Source organism: Argentina silus (assembly GCF_951799395.1).
Source record: "Argentina silus genome assembly, chromosome: 6".
NCBI classification, from domain to species: Eukaryota; Metazoa; Chordata; class Actinopteri; order Argentiniformes; family Argentinidae; genus Argentina; species Argentina silus.
Window position 1 is genome coordinate 11,172,567 of NC_139660.1, and position 15,366 is coordinate 11,187,932.

Consider the following 15,366-nt stretch of genomic DNA (forward strand, 5'->3'; position numbering starts at 1 on the left):
ACCAAACAATTATAACGCGCAACTTTGTATAAGGTCTGAAGTCTCCCTTCACTCGAGCCTCCACCCCCCCCCCCCCCCACACACACACACACACACACCCCCACACCCCCCCCCACACCCCCAAGAATTTAAACGCCTAGGCGTTGGTATGGCAACTGTGATTCCACAGTCAAAAAAATAATACATTTTGATACCGCCCAGTGTATTCACTATTGGACAGTTTTTTTCCTGTCAGGTACAAAGAGTTCGTATTTTGATTAGTCGTTCTCGATGTCAATTTGCCAGTGTACAATGTCATTGGCTATCATCGACCTGGGGGCACCGCCTTCTGGGATAATCCCACGCTGCTGGTGCGAATTCTGGCCCGAAAGCTGTTTTGTGTTGAACGAGAAGGGAGTTTACTGTAGGTTCAAGAGGATAACTACCAACGAAGCGAGCTATAGTCAGTGTTTTTATCGGTCTTTTCCCATGTTGTTTCATCTCGCTAACCATCCGTCGGAAGAAACTCTGTGCCCATCTGGAGTTATACAAATGATGGTGCAACAGGTTGCCTACGGAATGTAGCTAGCCAGTCAGCTAACCTTCTGGTGATGATGGGAGAACCTGCAACAACAAGGCAAGTGTGTAGACTGAGCTAGCAAAAGCTAGGCTTCGCGAACGTATTCAGTCTCTTTTTTTTGTTTCGTTGAGCAAACACCGTGGTTAATTCATGTGTTAAATAACGCCTTCCGACATCCCTACAGAGAGCCCGAGATGTCTGACGCTGGTTCGGACGAGGAGTTACCCCCACTGATGGAGGAGGGGAGTCATAGCGGGAGTGTCCGAAAGGTGACATTGACACACACACACACACACACACACACCCACACACACACCGACCGTTACATTGTAACAGCTACAATTTTACTTGGCAAACATGAAGACTACATCCCATATAGTAACTTGTGTCACATAACCAACAACTGTCAGGTCATTGTACAATTAATTCACAGTAATGAATGAGTGACATACTGCATTGAGCAGTCCTGTAGCCGGCTGTTGAAAGGTTCACAAATGAGCAGTGTAGCATAACAGCTGAGCTGGTCCCTCTCTTTATTGCGTTAGGTTTTAATAGTTCCCCATCCAATTGATGGTCCTCGCTATATTCCAAATGTGTGTCGACTTATGGTTGTGTGGTGTTCATTCAGACATTTTCTTGCCGTTACTTTCTTAATTCTCCAGGCATCCTTTAATACACCTCACCTTGGCAGCAGTAGTCGAAAGGACACAGGTCAACCTTTGGTGTTTGTAGGGGGGTAGTCGGCTGTTACGTTACGGGGTGTAGATTACAGATGGTGGTATGGAGAGTCAGTGCCACCCCCTACTGCGCCCCGGTGGCTGAGCAGAGACCGGAGCACGGCCAGCACCCTAATCCCCACTGGCACTCTGGGGATTACTTGGCGTGCGCCTGCAAAACAAACATTTCACTGAGAGGAGTGGGAGAGAAAATGAGGGGAGAGTAGGATGAAGAGAAGGGAGGAGGTTGGCTGTGAGACGGATAGTTGGGAACGGGAATAGGGAGGGAGGGAGGATCTTCTACTGTAGCACGTTGTTTACAATATAGCCTAGCCTCTGTCATCTTATTCCTTGTTATCTTGTTCATGCACATGTTTGCCCCTGTAGGCATTAGGCAATGAGGTATTTTATGATCGGTAGTCAGCAGACTTCTACAGTAAGATGGTCAGTCTTGTGGTGATGGAGTCATAGACTGGTGCACCATGACATGGCAAGTGGTGACTGTCCTACCCCTCCTCCACGCCAGTGCAATCAGTGTAATTAGCAGTGCTTCTCACCAAGTTGTCTCTGATATGTTGTGGTATGGTAACTGAACCCCACGAAGCAAGGTACAGGACAGGAGTATATACACCTGAGTATGGAGTTACAGTATGAGGGAGGAGAGGACTGATCATGCTGTGTCCTCAATCTGATGTAAGAGAGGACATTGATGGAGAGTAAGCCTATCTCTCTTGTGTTTGATGGCTTTTTTGGAAATGTGCATGTGTGTGAGAGTGAGAGACAGACTGGTCCTGTGGTCTCCCCTGTGTCAAAGGACTTTATCTAACAGCATGTTATGCTGGGCTTGGGTCTCTTGGTAACCCTGGCCAGGGGTATCCCGTTCCTCAAGCTATCTGATCCTAACTGTGCTGGAGTTGTGCAGGCGGGCGGTCTTACTTACCCACTCTTAATCAAGGACACATAACAAGGTGCACTCCCTCACTACCTGACACAGGTATACCTGCATTGTATAATGCGCTGAACACTCCATCAGTCTCCTGCTCTGCAACAGACTCCCTTTGTAGATGCAAATGCACCTACACACACAGTGCATCGCATCCAGACACGAGCACTAATAGACCCACATTGTTCTCTAGCAATGTATGCATGTATCAACCACAATAATTCACCTTCATCCTCTCTCTGTTTCTCTCTAGGGTTGCGATCCCTTTGCCCAGACCCAGCGCAGTAAGCTGCAGCACCGTCGCGCTCGCATCAACCAGCAGATCAACAAGGAGATGCGCATGAGAGCGGGGGCTGAGAACCTGTTCAGGTGAGCTGGGATGGGTGGGGTCAATGAGTGGGCACCACCACCACCACCACCGCTTGGCACTGTCTGCAGTGTCAGCATTACTGTATCACTGGCAGCACAGAGATAGGAGGAGCCAGAGGGGTCACTCAGCTTATGTACATGCACCGTTTGACGAGGTCCTCTGCCCTCGTGAATAATTAATAATTAATGGCGACGCACGTTAATAAAAAAACATTTGTGACAATTTAAAATATCTTCCCACTTCCCTCTCTGCGCATGCCTGCGGTGGCTACATCGCTAGTTTTCAGGGTGGATTTTGAGCATCTCAACCATCTTATTGGTTATAATTCTAAAACTTCTTGCTTCAGAATACAGTGTTGTACAGTAACATTCTGCTCCTGAGTGTACAGTCCTGCCCTCACCCCTGTGGAGGTGGTCATTGGGGCACTCACAGTTTGGGGTGGGGACAACTCTTCCAAAACATACACCGCCCTGTTTAACGACCCTGTTGTGTTCCATGGTGTGTGCATGTGTGCGTATTTTGCCAATCAGCATGTTTTTGTTAGTTTATATTTCTATGAAGTATCACTCACAAGTCAAAAGGAATGCCACCAGTCACTCACACACACACACACACACACACACACCAGGGCAGAACTTGTGTAGTTTTAAAGCAGGCTGTTCTTTCTCTCAGGGTAATTAGAGTTTAATTTGAGTGCAAAAAGGAGAAATAAAAAAAGCTGGTGGCAGAACATCAAAGCGTAGGTCATCGTCTTTAAAGGCCTCTCTCTCAAAGCATTAGCGTCAACTTTATCCTCACTGCCTTTTCTGCTCCCCTTTTCAACTTTGACAGTTCATGAAGTTCGTACACACTCACACTATCCACCCTGTGTATAACCTTTAGGCTGTGCTATAAAAATGGTGTAACTGTGTAGTTGAATGTATGAAGGTATTGTAAATGATATGGCTTACAGTAAATCCGTATGAGTAAATCTGTATACTTTTGTGTGGGCAGAGTAGCTTGCTAGTGATATCATGAGTGGTTGCCTTGCACAGTAAAGCTGTTGCTTAGGTCAGGGCATAGTCTCTCTCTCTCCGTCTCTCACATTGATCTGAAAAGAGGAGGAGGAGTACTTAATTAAATCTCTCTCCTCTCTTGCCTCTTCAGTGGCTGCTCTACCATGCTGGGTCACAATCTAATGAGATCAACTCCAACAACAACATCATCCTAATTAAAAGACAACCCACCCTCTTGTGTTCTTTTGAGAGAGTTGGGTTTTGACAAAAGCTTGCTTAAGAAAAATCTAGGCTATCAGTTAGTTGATTGAATTGGTAGAAATTTCATGGATCGCAGTGACACACAGTTGACTCAGGGTCCCATGAGGCTGGGTTGTGAAACCCCTCTCTCTCCCGAAGAGGGATGACTGGGAGTGCGGGAAATAACCGTGCGTCCCCCCTCTATTGGGATGAGGGCACAGAGACAAAGAGGCCAGCCAGCCCCCAATCAACAGGCTTTGTCTCCTGCACCTTTCTCTTTCCCATGCACACATTCAGAGGGGAGGGGAGCTACGGGAAGCTCTCTCATCACCGCTTATTTGTCCGTGGCTAACTGGGAGACGTATTTTTCCTCACCAGAGCAAGTGGATCTTCACACACACACAATTGGTTGAATTGGGTCATGGCAGGAGGGAGGGGGAGGGGAGACTAATGAGAGATGCAGGGAGAATTGGGGTGGCGGCGGGGGGGTTTAACTCATTAGAGCTTTTGATTTGCTGATGAAGACATCATATTACGTGCTGGCATGTGCAACTCAGTGTGTTATCTGTGGGAACTCCACTGAGGGAGACAGTAACCAGCCTAACCCTGAGGACTCTGACATCATTCAGTTCTTCTCAGAAAATTACAGTGGGGGGATTTTCTGGCTGCATTGTTGAGACTGTAATGAGCTACAGGCGTAGTACAACCTTTTTCATGAGTAACATGACAGTTCGACATAACTCAGACATCCACATCCACACACAGCAGTACCGGACAAGATTGTTTTAAATACTGCTACAGTGATCTTTTGTTTCCTTGCTCTCTGTTGTAGAATGCGTGTGTTAAGTTAGTGTGTGTAAGGGGGTATTTGGCAGCCCTTTAAAGCTGACCATAATCAGATTGTCCTTGGGCCAGAGAGGTGTGTAAGGTGGGGGGGTGGTGGCTGAGGTTGGATTAGTGCCTCTGTGGGGGAGGTTGGACTCATGGAGGTGTCCTGGGGGGTTAGGTATAGGCCTAAGGAGTGTTTGGGGACAGGTTAAGTCTATTAAAGTGTGCGTGTGCCTGCGTGTGCGTGTGCGTGTGCGTGTGCGTGTGTGTGTGTGTGTCTGTCTGTTGTTGAAAGACTCTCGCATTGGTGCCTAATCCTCTTCTGGCAAAGGGTGTGGCTTTCTCATCCAGTGTGTGTGTGTGTGGGGGGGGGGGGGTGTGTGTGTTCTCAGAGCTCCATAAAGTGTCCACGATTGCGTAACTGTGGGATTACCCATGATTCCTGGAAGATGTAGTGTTTTCTTACCGTGACGACTACCTGATGTCTCAGATGTGTATGAACGTTCCTAAGGTGCATGTTTACATTAGAGCACCCACAGCAACGTGAGCTTTACTCCCCTGGCACTGCTCCCCTAACCCTAACCCTTTCAAAAGGGATAAAAGTATAATAGAAATGACGTAAGAAGAGCGTGTTTCTACGTGTGTCTGATGAATGTAGTGGTGTCTTGCAGGGCCACCACTAACAACAAGGTGAAGGAGACTGTGGCTCTGGAGCTGAGCTTTGTCAACTCTAACCTACAGCTACTGAAGGAAGAGCTGGAGGAACTCAACAGCAACATGGAGGTCTATCAGACAGAGAGGTACCACATACACACACACACACACACACACACACACACATTCCCTCGCCCCATTACTGTTTGGTCTTAGCATTCCAGGCCACCCTCATTAGCCTAACAAGGGGGCTGTAGTTAGAGAAAATAAGCAATCAGTGCTGTGTGTGTGTTTGCAGCCTCCACCAGTGTGTGTGTACTGTATGTGTGTTATAGCCAGACGCAGTTAGGAGCCAAGGGTCATAAGGGGGGGCAAATCCCCTGATTAGAGTGTAGTTAATGACCCCATGGAGGTGTCCTGGGAGGGGGTGATGGGGTTAATACTCTTAATGCTGGGTAGTAGAGGGATGAGGGGCTAGCTCATGTGCCTGCTGTCATAATAGGAATGGAATGGAGGAGGGGTGGAGGAGGCGGGCAGGCGGGCGGAAGAGCAGATTTGTTTGTGGAGGTATGTCTTATAGTATAGAACGCACTAACACGTGTGTTGGTCTCTCTTTCCTTCAGTGAGGCTATCAATGTTCCCATGATCCCATTGGGCCTGAAAGAAACCAAGGAGGTGGACCTCACTGTACCCCTAAAGGTGAAGGGACCTCTCTCTCTCTCTCTCTCTCTCTCTCTCTCTCTTTCTCTTTCTCTTTCTCTTTCTCTCTCTCTCTCTCTCTCTCTCTCTCTCTCTCTCTCTCTCTCTCTCTCTCTGTTGACAGTGGCGGGTGTCTGACCCTCCTCTCTTCCTTAGGACTTTATCTGTGAGCACTACGGTGAGGACAGCTCTCTCTATGAGAAGGAGATCAAAGAGTTTATGGAGCTGAGACAGGTGAGCTCTCTCTCTCTCTCTCTCTCTCTCCCCCTCTCTCTCTCTCTCTCTCTCTCTCTCTCTCTCTCTCTCTCTCTCTCTCTCTCTCTCACGCACACATACAGAGGTTAGACATCCACTCCGTCAAGTACCTAAACACACAACAGGAGTTGGTCTAAGCTTGCAGCTCTGTCCAACTGCTCTCGGTTTCTCACGCTGCCACCTAGTGGTGGGATTTGACAGACATTATATACTTACAGTAACATGCCTTGGCCTGTGGCCTATTGTTTACTGTATGTGCACAGTGTGTCACTGTGTTGATGGCGTGATGTGTGTGTTGTTGTGGTGCCAGGCCATGCGTACTCCCAGTCGTAACGAGGCAGGCCTGGAGCTGCTGATGGAGTACAACAACCAGCTCTACTACTTGGACCAGCGCTTCTTCCCCCCACACAGAACCCTGGGAGTGCACTTCCACTGGTCAGACACAGTTGTTTCATGTCCTCAGTCAATCTTAACCTGTATTGTGTGTGTGTGTGTGTGTGTGTGTGTGTGTGTGTGTGTGTGTGTGTGTGTGTGTGTGTGTCTATATATATATATATATATATATTTGTGTGTGTGTCTGATCCATCTCTCTCTTATTCTACAGGTATGACTCTCTGACGGGCGTGCCCTCGTGCCAGCGTGCGTTGGCATTTGAGAAGGGCAGTGTGTTGTTTAACGTGGCCGCGCTCTACACACAGATCGGAGCGCGCCAGGACCGCTCTGCCCCCACGGGCATAGACAGAGCCATAGATGCCTTCCAGAGAGCCGCAGGTACTTCCACTTACACACTTGTGTCTTCTTTTCCCTGTGCGTTACTTGTCCCTACGTGTGTGTGTGTGTGTGTGTGTGTGTGTGTGTGTGTGTGTGTGTGTGTGTGTGTGTGTGTGTGTGTGTGTGAAATGACAGTCTGTGTGTGTGTCTGTGTCCAGGTGCGTTTAACTACCTGAAGGACAACTTTTCCAACGCACCGAGCCTTGACATGAGCGGCCCGTCGCTGTGCATGCTGGTCCGACTGATGATCGCGCAGGTGCAGGAGTGTGTGTTTGAGCGCGTCACGCTCACCATACAGGAAACGCACTTCGCCTCCCAACTCTGCGTGGCACAGGAGGCGGCGCGGGTGAGGGGGCGCTACGCGCATGTCGTGTGTGACTAAGCTGTGTTTATCAGACGGACAATATGTGAATTGTGTGTGTGTGTGTGTGTGTGTGTGTGTGTGTGTGTGTGTGTGTGTGTGCGCTGTAGGTATCAGACGTGTACTCGCTGGTGCTCCAGACCATGTCCCAGCCCATGGTGAAGGACTATGTGCCGTTCTCCTGGGCCTCCATGGTGCAGGTGAAAGCAGAACACTTCCGCGCCCTCTCCCACTACTACGCTGCTGTTGCATTGTGTGACCACACCCGTGAGTACCACCACCGACGTGTCTGTGTGTGTCCGTCCAGGTGCCTGTGTGTGTGTATGTCCATAAGTCTAAGTGTAAATGTGTGTGTTGTTGCATAGAATCTGTTGAGGAGGAAGAGGAGGGTGATGATGAAGCAGAAAAGGCTTTTCTCCAGTTCCATGTCAGTGATCCAGCGGGACCTCCGCTCAGCCAAGTGCTCAGAGTCCCAGAGGAGAGACGCAAACTGGGTGAACACACACACACACACACACACACGCACGCACACACACACAGTTTGTGTAAGATCCTGCTAAAGCTCTTTGTTTGTGTGTGTGTGTGTGTGTGTGTAGGTAAAGCCCACCTGCGGCGTGCAGTGATCAGGCATGAGGAGGCCATGCGGGTGCACAGTCTGTGTAAGATCCTGAGGAAGATGGACATACTGCAGGAGGTTCTCTCCTTCATGCACAAACGCTCTCTGGACAAGTACTCTGAACTAGACCATGAGGACGACTTTGATGAGACTGCCGAGGCCCCTGAGATATACTGTGAGTGTTTTGCGCGTTGAGAATAATTTTGTCTGTACGTGCTCTGAGGAGGAATTGAGCAGGAAGTGATTATTAGATGATCTTCTTCCTCCAGCTCAAACCCAGCAGAAGCCAGAAATGATCCCGCCCAACTTCACCACTGTCCCAGTGACGGACATCTTCCACAGACTGGTGAGAGGCTAGGGTGATGATGATGATGTTGATGCGATGACAACAATTATTAATGAAGGTGATTGTGAAGATGATGATGATGATGATTAAGGCCTTAATTATGAATATCCCTCTCTCCCTCTCCCTCCCTCCTTCTCTCCCTCCCTCCCTCCTTCCCTCCTGTAGGGTCCTCTGTCAGTGTTCTGTGCGCGGGCGCGCTGGGGTCCGGTGCGTGTGGTGTGTCTACAGAGGGGGGAGGGAGGCCTGGGGCTCACCCTCAGAGGAGACTCCCCTGTCCTGGTGGCAGGAGTGGTCTCAGGGGGCTGTGCAGCGGTGAGATATAGCCCCCCCAAATGTAACACTCAGTCTACCCCCTACCCCCCCCCACACACCACCCCCTTTAGTATCCACTATAGCCATGTACTGCATGCACTAAACATTACCATACTTTTCACTTCCAGATACATCAATCTAGTTCGCATTATCTAACGTGTGTGTGTGTGTGTGTGTGTGCGTGTGTGTGTGTGTGTGTGTGCGTGCAGGAGGCAGGGCTAAGGGAGGGAGACTACATAGTGGCGGTGGATGGGCAGGACTGTAAGCGAGCCAAGCATGGAGAGGTGGTCCACATACTCAAGAGCTGCAGTGACAGAGGAGTAGAGCTCAGCGTCATTACTCTCCACTCACATGATACACAGGTACTGTGTGTGTGTCTACAGTATACTGTAGTGTGTGTGTGAGGAATGCGCAGGTCAGTAATGTGTGTGTTTTCTGTGTTTAGGCAGAGAGAAGGTCAGTTATGCTCTCCCCCAGCGGAGACAAAGAAAACGCTTGCCAACGGACATTGGGCGGGGCTAAGGGCCAGAGCTCCGCCTCCCTGCTCAACTGGAAGAAGAAGAACAGGGGAGGAGGCGTATCAAAGAGAATGGGAAGCACTTTCAGCCTGCCGTTTGGAAACATACGAGACAGTGAATCCATGTACTGAGAGACACACAAAAACACACACACACACACACACACACACACACACACACACACACACACACACAACACAACAACAACACACAGTCAGACAGAGAAACCACTCAGGAAAAAACTGATTAACTAGATACAGTACACTATTGTTGTACAGGACCACATTGTTATTGCAGCAAAGCAAGGAACATTGCTTGGAATTCTGGAAGTGCAATGCCATGGAGGAAGCCTTGGTACAAGAGGAAGAGGAAGGTCTACAGCAGGTTGAACTGCGGTGGATCTGTGGCTCTGGAATGCAGGCTACTCTGAGTGTTGGTCATTCAACGGATAAGAGCATCATCAAAACCACGTCGACCAGACTTACAGCCCAGTATTAATGTAGCTCAATGAACTGCTGAGGGCATCAGCCGATCACAAGAAGATGAAACAGAGACTTGTCTTCAACTTTTGGTCAAAATACCACTTGTCTTAATGCTCTAAACATGTTGTCGTCCATGTTTTTTTTTTTTGTTGAAGTTACGTCCAGAACACTGTGTCCGCTTGGTACAGTCTCTCAATCTACCACTTAAGACCAACTGCTTTCTTCCAACTGGTTTAGGATAAACCGACCCTGGTCAAAGCCCTGGTTCTGTTGTGTTGGGTTTAGGTAACTGTAGCAGGATCTAACTGGGTCTCCTGACATTAGCATTTAGCCTCTGCTTTGGGGCACACAGGATTTGGAGCTGTATTATGACACTGAATTCCGTCCTCATGTCAGTGTTGACTTTGGTGTAAACTTTGTTTTGTTGTCGTCTTGATCAATGGGTAAAAAACGATTACCCACAAGGCACTTCAGTGGTAAAATAATTAATAATATGTACATTCCTGCTTATGTTTTGTATGTTTTTTATGACATTTTGTATGCACTGTGACTTTTTTTTTGGAGAGAAAAAATATATTATCTAAAAGAGCTTAACTTCCATGACTTAGTTGAGTAGGTCAGTAAGTCTTAACACATATGTTGTGTCCTGACACTGAAATGAGTATGTACAGAATGAAATATAGTTAGTCTACGTTGTTGAAATGTTAGTCTGTTTATTTTATTTTTATTTTTATTTAACCTTTATTTTAGCAGGGAGTCCCATTGAGACCAAGGTCTCTTTTACAAGGGAGCCCTGCTTTTAGCTTGCTCAGATCAACTAGCCCAAGGTAACAGTAGACCTTGACAAAGGATGGCGCAAAGTTAAGGCCAAATTCTGTAAACGTAAGATTTGGTTACAACTACTATTTAGAAATGTTTTATTTTTATGTTATTTCCATCTCAAAGTGAGATGTCATGAGATGTGTATTTCTGATTGTGAAATCAGTGTGCCATGGTGTTCCTTGGTCTTTAGGTGTGTGCTTGTGCTTGTTGGTATGTCTGATCTATTTGTCTGCTCTGATGATCACACCGTCTCTATTGACGGGATTGTATGTAGTATGTGTTTGTGCGTCATTTCTAGAGTATTTGCACAGAATTGCCTCATTTGTATGAATAAAAGTGATGAGTAAAATGAATTCAATATGTTGTCTGTCTCACTGCTTTTAGTGTCCACCGAGGCACAGTTAGAGTAATGTACTATAGGCTTTGCACTGTTCTCTGGTTACCAACAGGGGGCACTATAACCCTGCTGATGATTTCATAGAAAGGAGTTCAGCTCCACATAGACATGTTATTGTTTCTCAGCCTATTTGGCTAATATTCCTCTAGGTTAGACTAAAAGCATATAAGATACAATGAACCAAAGCAAAGCCAAGGAGTGGGGGGTGAGTATGAAGTGTCAGTGTACATAATGTGATCAATAGAAATGTAGACCAAAATAAGGGAAAAAAAGGCAGACCAAAAATGTAGACACAAATGGATTAATAGATTGAGAGATAGACAAAGGAACAATGAGAGGGAATGCAGATTTGTATAACTTACTTCACCTGACAGTGTTTCTCTAAATGTATGACCACACACACATAGTCCTTTAAAAGATATTCGAATACTAATTGATTATTGGGACTGTCTCTGCCCACACTGCTCCAGATAGCTAAATAAATAAATGAGTAGATAGATAAAAGGGCAAGCCCCTCTTACTCCACCGAGTCACTTCTGCCCTATTGCAAGCTCTTTGCAACCCCCCACGTGTACACACACACACACACACACACACACACACACACACACACACACACACACACACACACACACACACACACACACACACACACACACACACACACACACACACACACACACACACACTCTCTGCCGGTTGTAAATCTAATAGGATGTGTATTCCCCTCTGTCCTCTTCGTTGAGTGCTCCTGTGTTTACTCTCCAGTGCCAATCATTTTTCAATCAGTAATCAATGAACAAAGCAGCTGGGAGCTATTGATCCAAGCCAGGCCTGGGCACCAGGCCTCAGCACCAGATGATGATGGGCCAAAGTGGAATACACTCATAATTATAGAACTAAACAGTTGCCTTCATACAGCATTGGTGGTGTTGTCCAGTACGTGTGTGATTAAATGCAGTATCCTCTGAGCAGCAGATTTGTTTTCTTTTGCTCCTTTGCCCATCACTAATGGGACAGGTGAGCTGTGTGTGTGTGTGTGTGTGTGTGTGTGTGTGTGTGTGTGTGTGTGTGTGTGTGTATGGGTGGGTGGGTGGGTGGGTGGGTGGGTGGGGGGGGGCAGGTGAGGCTTACATTACGCTACCCTCAGCGAAGGGCTGCCACCCTATCTCCCAGAGCAACCCTGACTGCCAATCAGAGGCTGCGGTGGTATCCGGAGGGGTCTGGAGGTCTAGGGGTCTGCAGCTTTTCACTATATAAATTATACATCGATCCAGAACCACCGGGCTTCCGCTTGGTCTCATAGTGGAGGTCAACTGTCACCCCTTCTGCACCCTCTCCCTGGTGTCCCCCTTGTCAAATCAGCCTGCCTACGACACGTCAACAGGCACAGAGATGGCCAGCCCCAAAACGTAGGGCCCCTCAACCCTCTACGTCCCGCACGAAGTGGGAGAACAGGGTGATCAGGAGTGGGGTTGGAGGGAGGGAGGGGGACAGGTTGTGGAGGATGTGTGATAGGTTTAGGGTGAGGAGAACGGTTGGAGAAGGAATGAGAGTGGATCATGGTTGAGGATAAGAGGTGTGTGAGGGTTTGGAACATCACATGAAATACAGGTTCTCTGTGTAACAATTTGAAGTCTAAGTGAGTTTCTGTCCATACATCTAATCCTATCATCAGTCCAGGGGAGGCTGGTGGAAATCAGCTGACAGGCTCATTCAAATATTCCATTCCATGCATTACAATGAGCTCATCTTCTGATTTCTGTTTCCCCACCAGCCTCCCCTGCCTCATTCCTCAGTCTCCAGTCCATACCGAGACACACAGAGACGTCTGTACTTTCACCCGCTTTCTGCTTCTCTCTCTCTCCTCTCTTTCTTTCCTTCTCTCCCTCCCTGACCCGCTCTCCCCCTCCCTGGTCTCTCTGGTCCACATTCTCTCGCTCTCTTTGTTATCAAGGTCCTGGCGGATGTATATTTCATGTGCGGCTCTGGAGGCTTTTACCATTAATTATAGAGGAACACTAAGCTTTCCATTTGCCGGACAGATGTTATTTTTTACTTAAGGAGAGAAAGGGGACTGCTCCATAATTTAGAGGTAATCCTGTCCACCAAGAATAAATAAATAAATAAACAAACCAACAAACAAACAAACGCACACTCCTGCACGCATAGACATGTGGTACAGAGCTTTCAGAGTGAGTATTCCCAACAACACTCTTTTCACATTTTGATTGTTTCAGTATCTCTGCATTGCACTACTCTGTACAGTATAAACAAATTGTACACAGCTATAACAATCCACTTGAATACTTCATAAGTAGTAGAAAGAAATACTGACAATTGTGCATTTTGAGTGAGATCATCATAGACTTTAAAATATAGTAAATCAGTAAAAAAAATAAATGTGTGAATTAATATTGTGACAAAGCTGCGGTGGGATGTATATATGATGTCTAGCCTTGGGGTTTGGGGTCTTGGGACCACTCACCTACCTTCCCTCAGGCAAGCTAAAATGCACCCAAGGGCCAGGCGATGGCCATTCCATGCCCCCCCCCCCCCAAACACACACACAGTGAGCGGCCAGAGCAGCAGGCGTTAGCAGAGAAGGGGGGTGGAGGAATCCCATGGTTTTAGAGAGGGATCACATTAAAAGTGCATGAGTGTGTCTGTCTAGGAATCAAGACACTCGCTCTCTTCCTCTGTGATAGCGAGCAGCTCAAACGTGTGTGTGTGTGTGTGTGTGTGTGTGTGTTCGTTCGTATGTGTGTGGGTTGGTATTGGCCTCCCCGTTATTTATTCATTGTGGGAGTTATTAGGGCATCCTGTGGTGGACGTCACACTGCTGCACACTGGACACACCGATACTGTCAAACACACACATGGGCTGATACAGTCTACAGACACACTTATTGACATGGTAGCACTACGCACACAAGAACAGACACAACACAAACCCACATTCACACTGATGATGACACATAGCGGGTATGAGCAGCAGCCCAGACACACACACAGACACAGACACACAGACACACACACACACACACACACACACACACACACACACACACACACACACACACACACACACACACACACACACACACACACACACACACACACACACAGGCTTACGGAAGACACAGACTTCAACACCAAGTGAACTGTGCACACAAGCCAAATGCAGTTTTGCTGGAAACCTCATCTCAATGACTTTGAGAAAACCTGAGAGAGCCTTTGGTCCATACCTAACATCCACCACCTGTAATGTGGCGGTATTGTAACTGTTCAGCAATGTTGTCCGTTGAGTTGTAGTTTTCTCTGAGGAGACCCATGTTTTCAAGGACCTATGTAGATCTTGTGTTGTGTTGGATTACATTGGCTGTGATAGCTGGGGTCCTGTAGCTCTGTTTCTAGCTGTTTCTTTTGAAATGTTTATCACATGCGTGAGAAAAATGCACTAATTACAAATGAGAGTACATCTCAACGAAAGAGATACCGTAGTATCATGTTTTTTGTTTAGCCTTTAGTTTTTTGACAGCCCTTTCAGAGACTGTAGAACAGCCTCATGTTGTCCATTCTGCAGCTAACTCCTTACATGAGGCTGTAAATGACAGCAATGGTAAATATAACATGTTCTATGGGGGAAAATGGTTAATGCAAACATGTTCTACAATCAATCTAACAAAATAAAGACTGGATAATGTAAAGAAATGTGTAAATGTAATGAATAGAAATGTGGTTTAATCCCGTAGTAATTTCCATGGAATTAAATGTACACTTACTATAACACAAGTATGAGTACATAATGCATAATATAAGCACACACTTTTGCTTGTTGTTTGACTGAGATGAGAATGAAAGAAATAATATAGGTCTTTCATTTTTTAAATCTATAGGCCTACTAATGAAATACATTCAATGATAAAATGTGAATTATTATAAACAACTAAATATGTAAAATTGCATTAACAATGCAATCATTATATTATTAATTCAATGCACAGTAAGTGGCATAAATCATGCAAATAGTGGTAATAAAACGATAATGCAAATATAGGTCATAATATATAGGTAATAGGTAATAATAATAATAATAATAATAATAATAATAATAATAATAATAATAATAATAATAATAATAATAGGCTAATAATACGTGATAGTTTCAGTTATCGCTATCTTTTTTTTGTGTCATTATTCATGAAACTTTACATTTTCAAATGTGTGGTCATTTATCTTAGTGTCACAAATCAATTATCACTCCATGAAAATGCCTGCTATTCTGATATTCTGGTATGAGATCATAGGATCAAAAAATAAATACATCTTCATCAACATGGAAAATTATGGAAAGAAAAATATGATTTAATTTGGCAAGAAATTGCACACATTTTGGTGGCGCTTCAGTCTTGCAGATGTATTTGCTGTAAGTTCAAACTATATTTGAATATGTTAATTTAAAAAAATAAAGGAATACAA

The 15,366-nt window shown here is 46.2% G+C and overlaps 1 protein-coding gene across 1 annotated transcript; it reads left to right on the plus strand.

Annotated features, from left to right (window-relative positions):
* Positions 1–601: 601 nt before the first annotated feature.
* Positions 602–10,817, plus strand: rhpn1 (rhophilin, Rho GTPase binding protein 1). Its single transcript, XM_083671242.1, has 16 exons — positions 602–620; positions 748–828; positions 2,472–2,587; positions 5,323–5,451; positions 5,929–6,004; positions 6,161–6,238; positions 6,570–6,694; positions 6,864–7,030; positions 7,189–7,376; positions 7,502–7,658; positions 7,757–7,885; positions 7,988–8,182; positions 8,277–8,353; positions 8,519–8,665; positions 8,875–9,027; positions 9,111–10,817. The coding sequence occupies exons 2-16, from the start codon at positions 754–756 to the stop codon at positions 9,312–9,314; spliced, it is 2,016 nt and encodes a 671-aa protein (XP_083527368.1). The 5' UTR covers positions 602–620; positions 748–753; the 3' UTR covers positions 9,315–10,817.
* Positions 10,818–15,366: the final 4,549 nt, after the last annotated feature.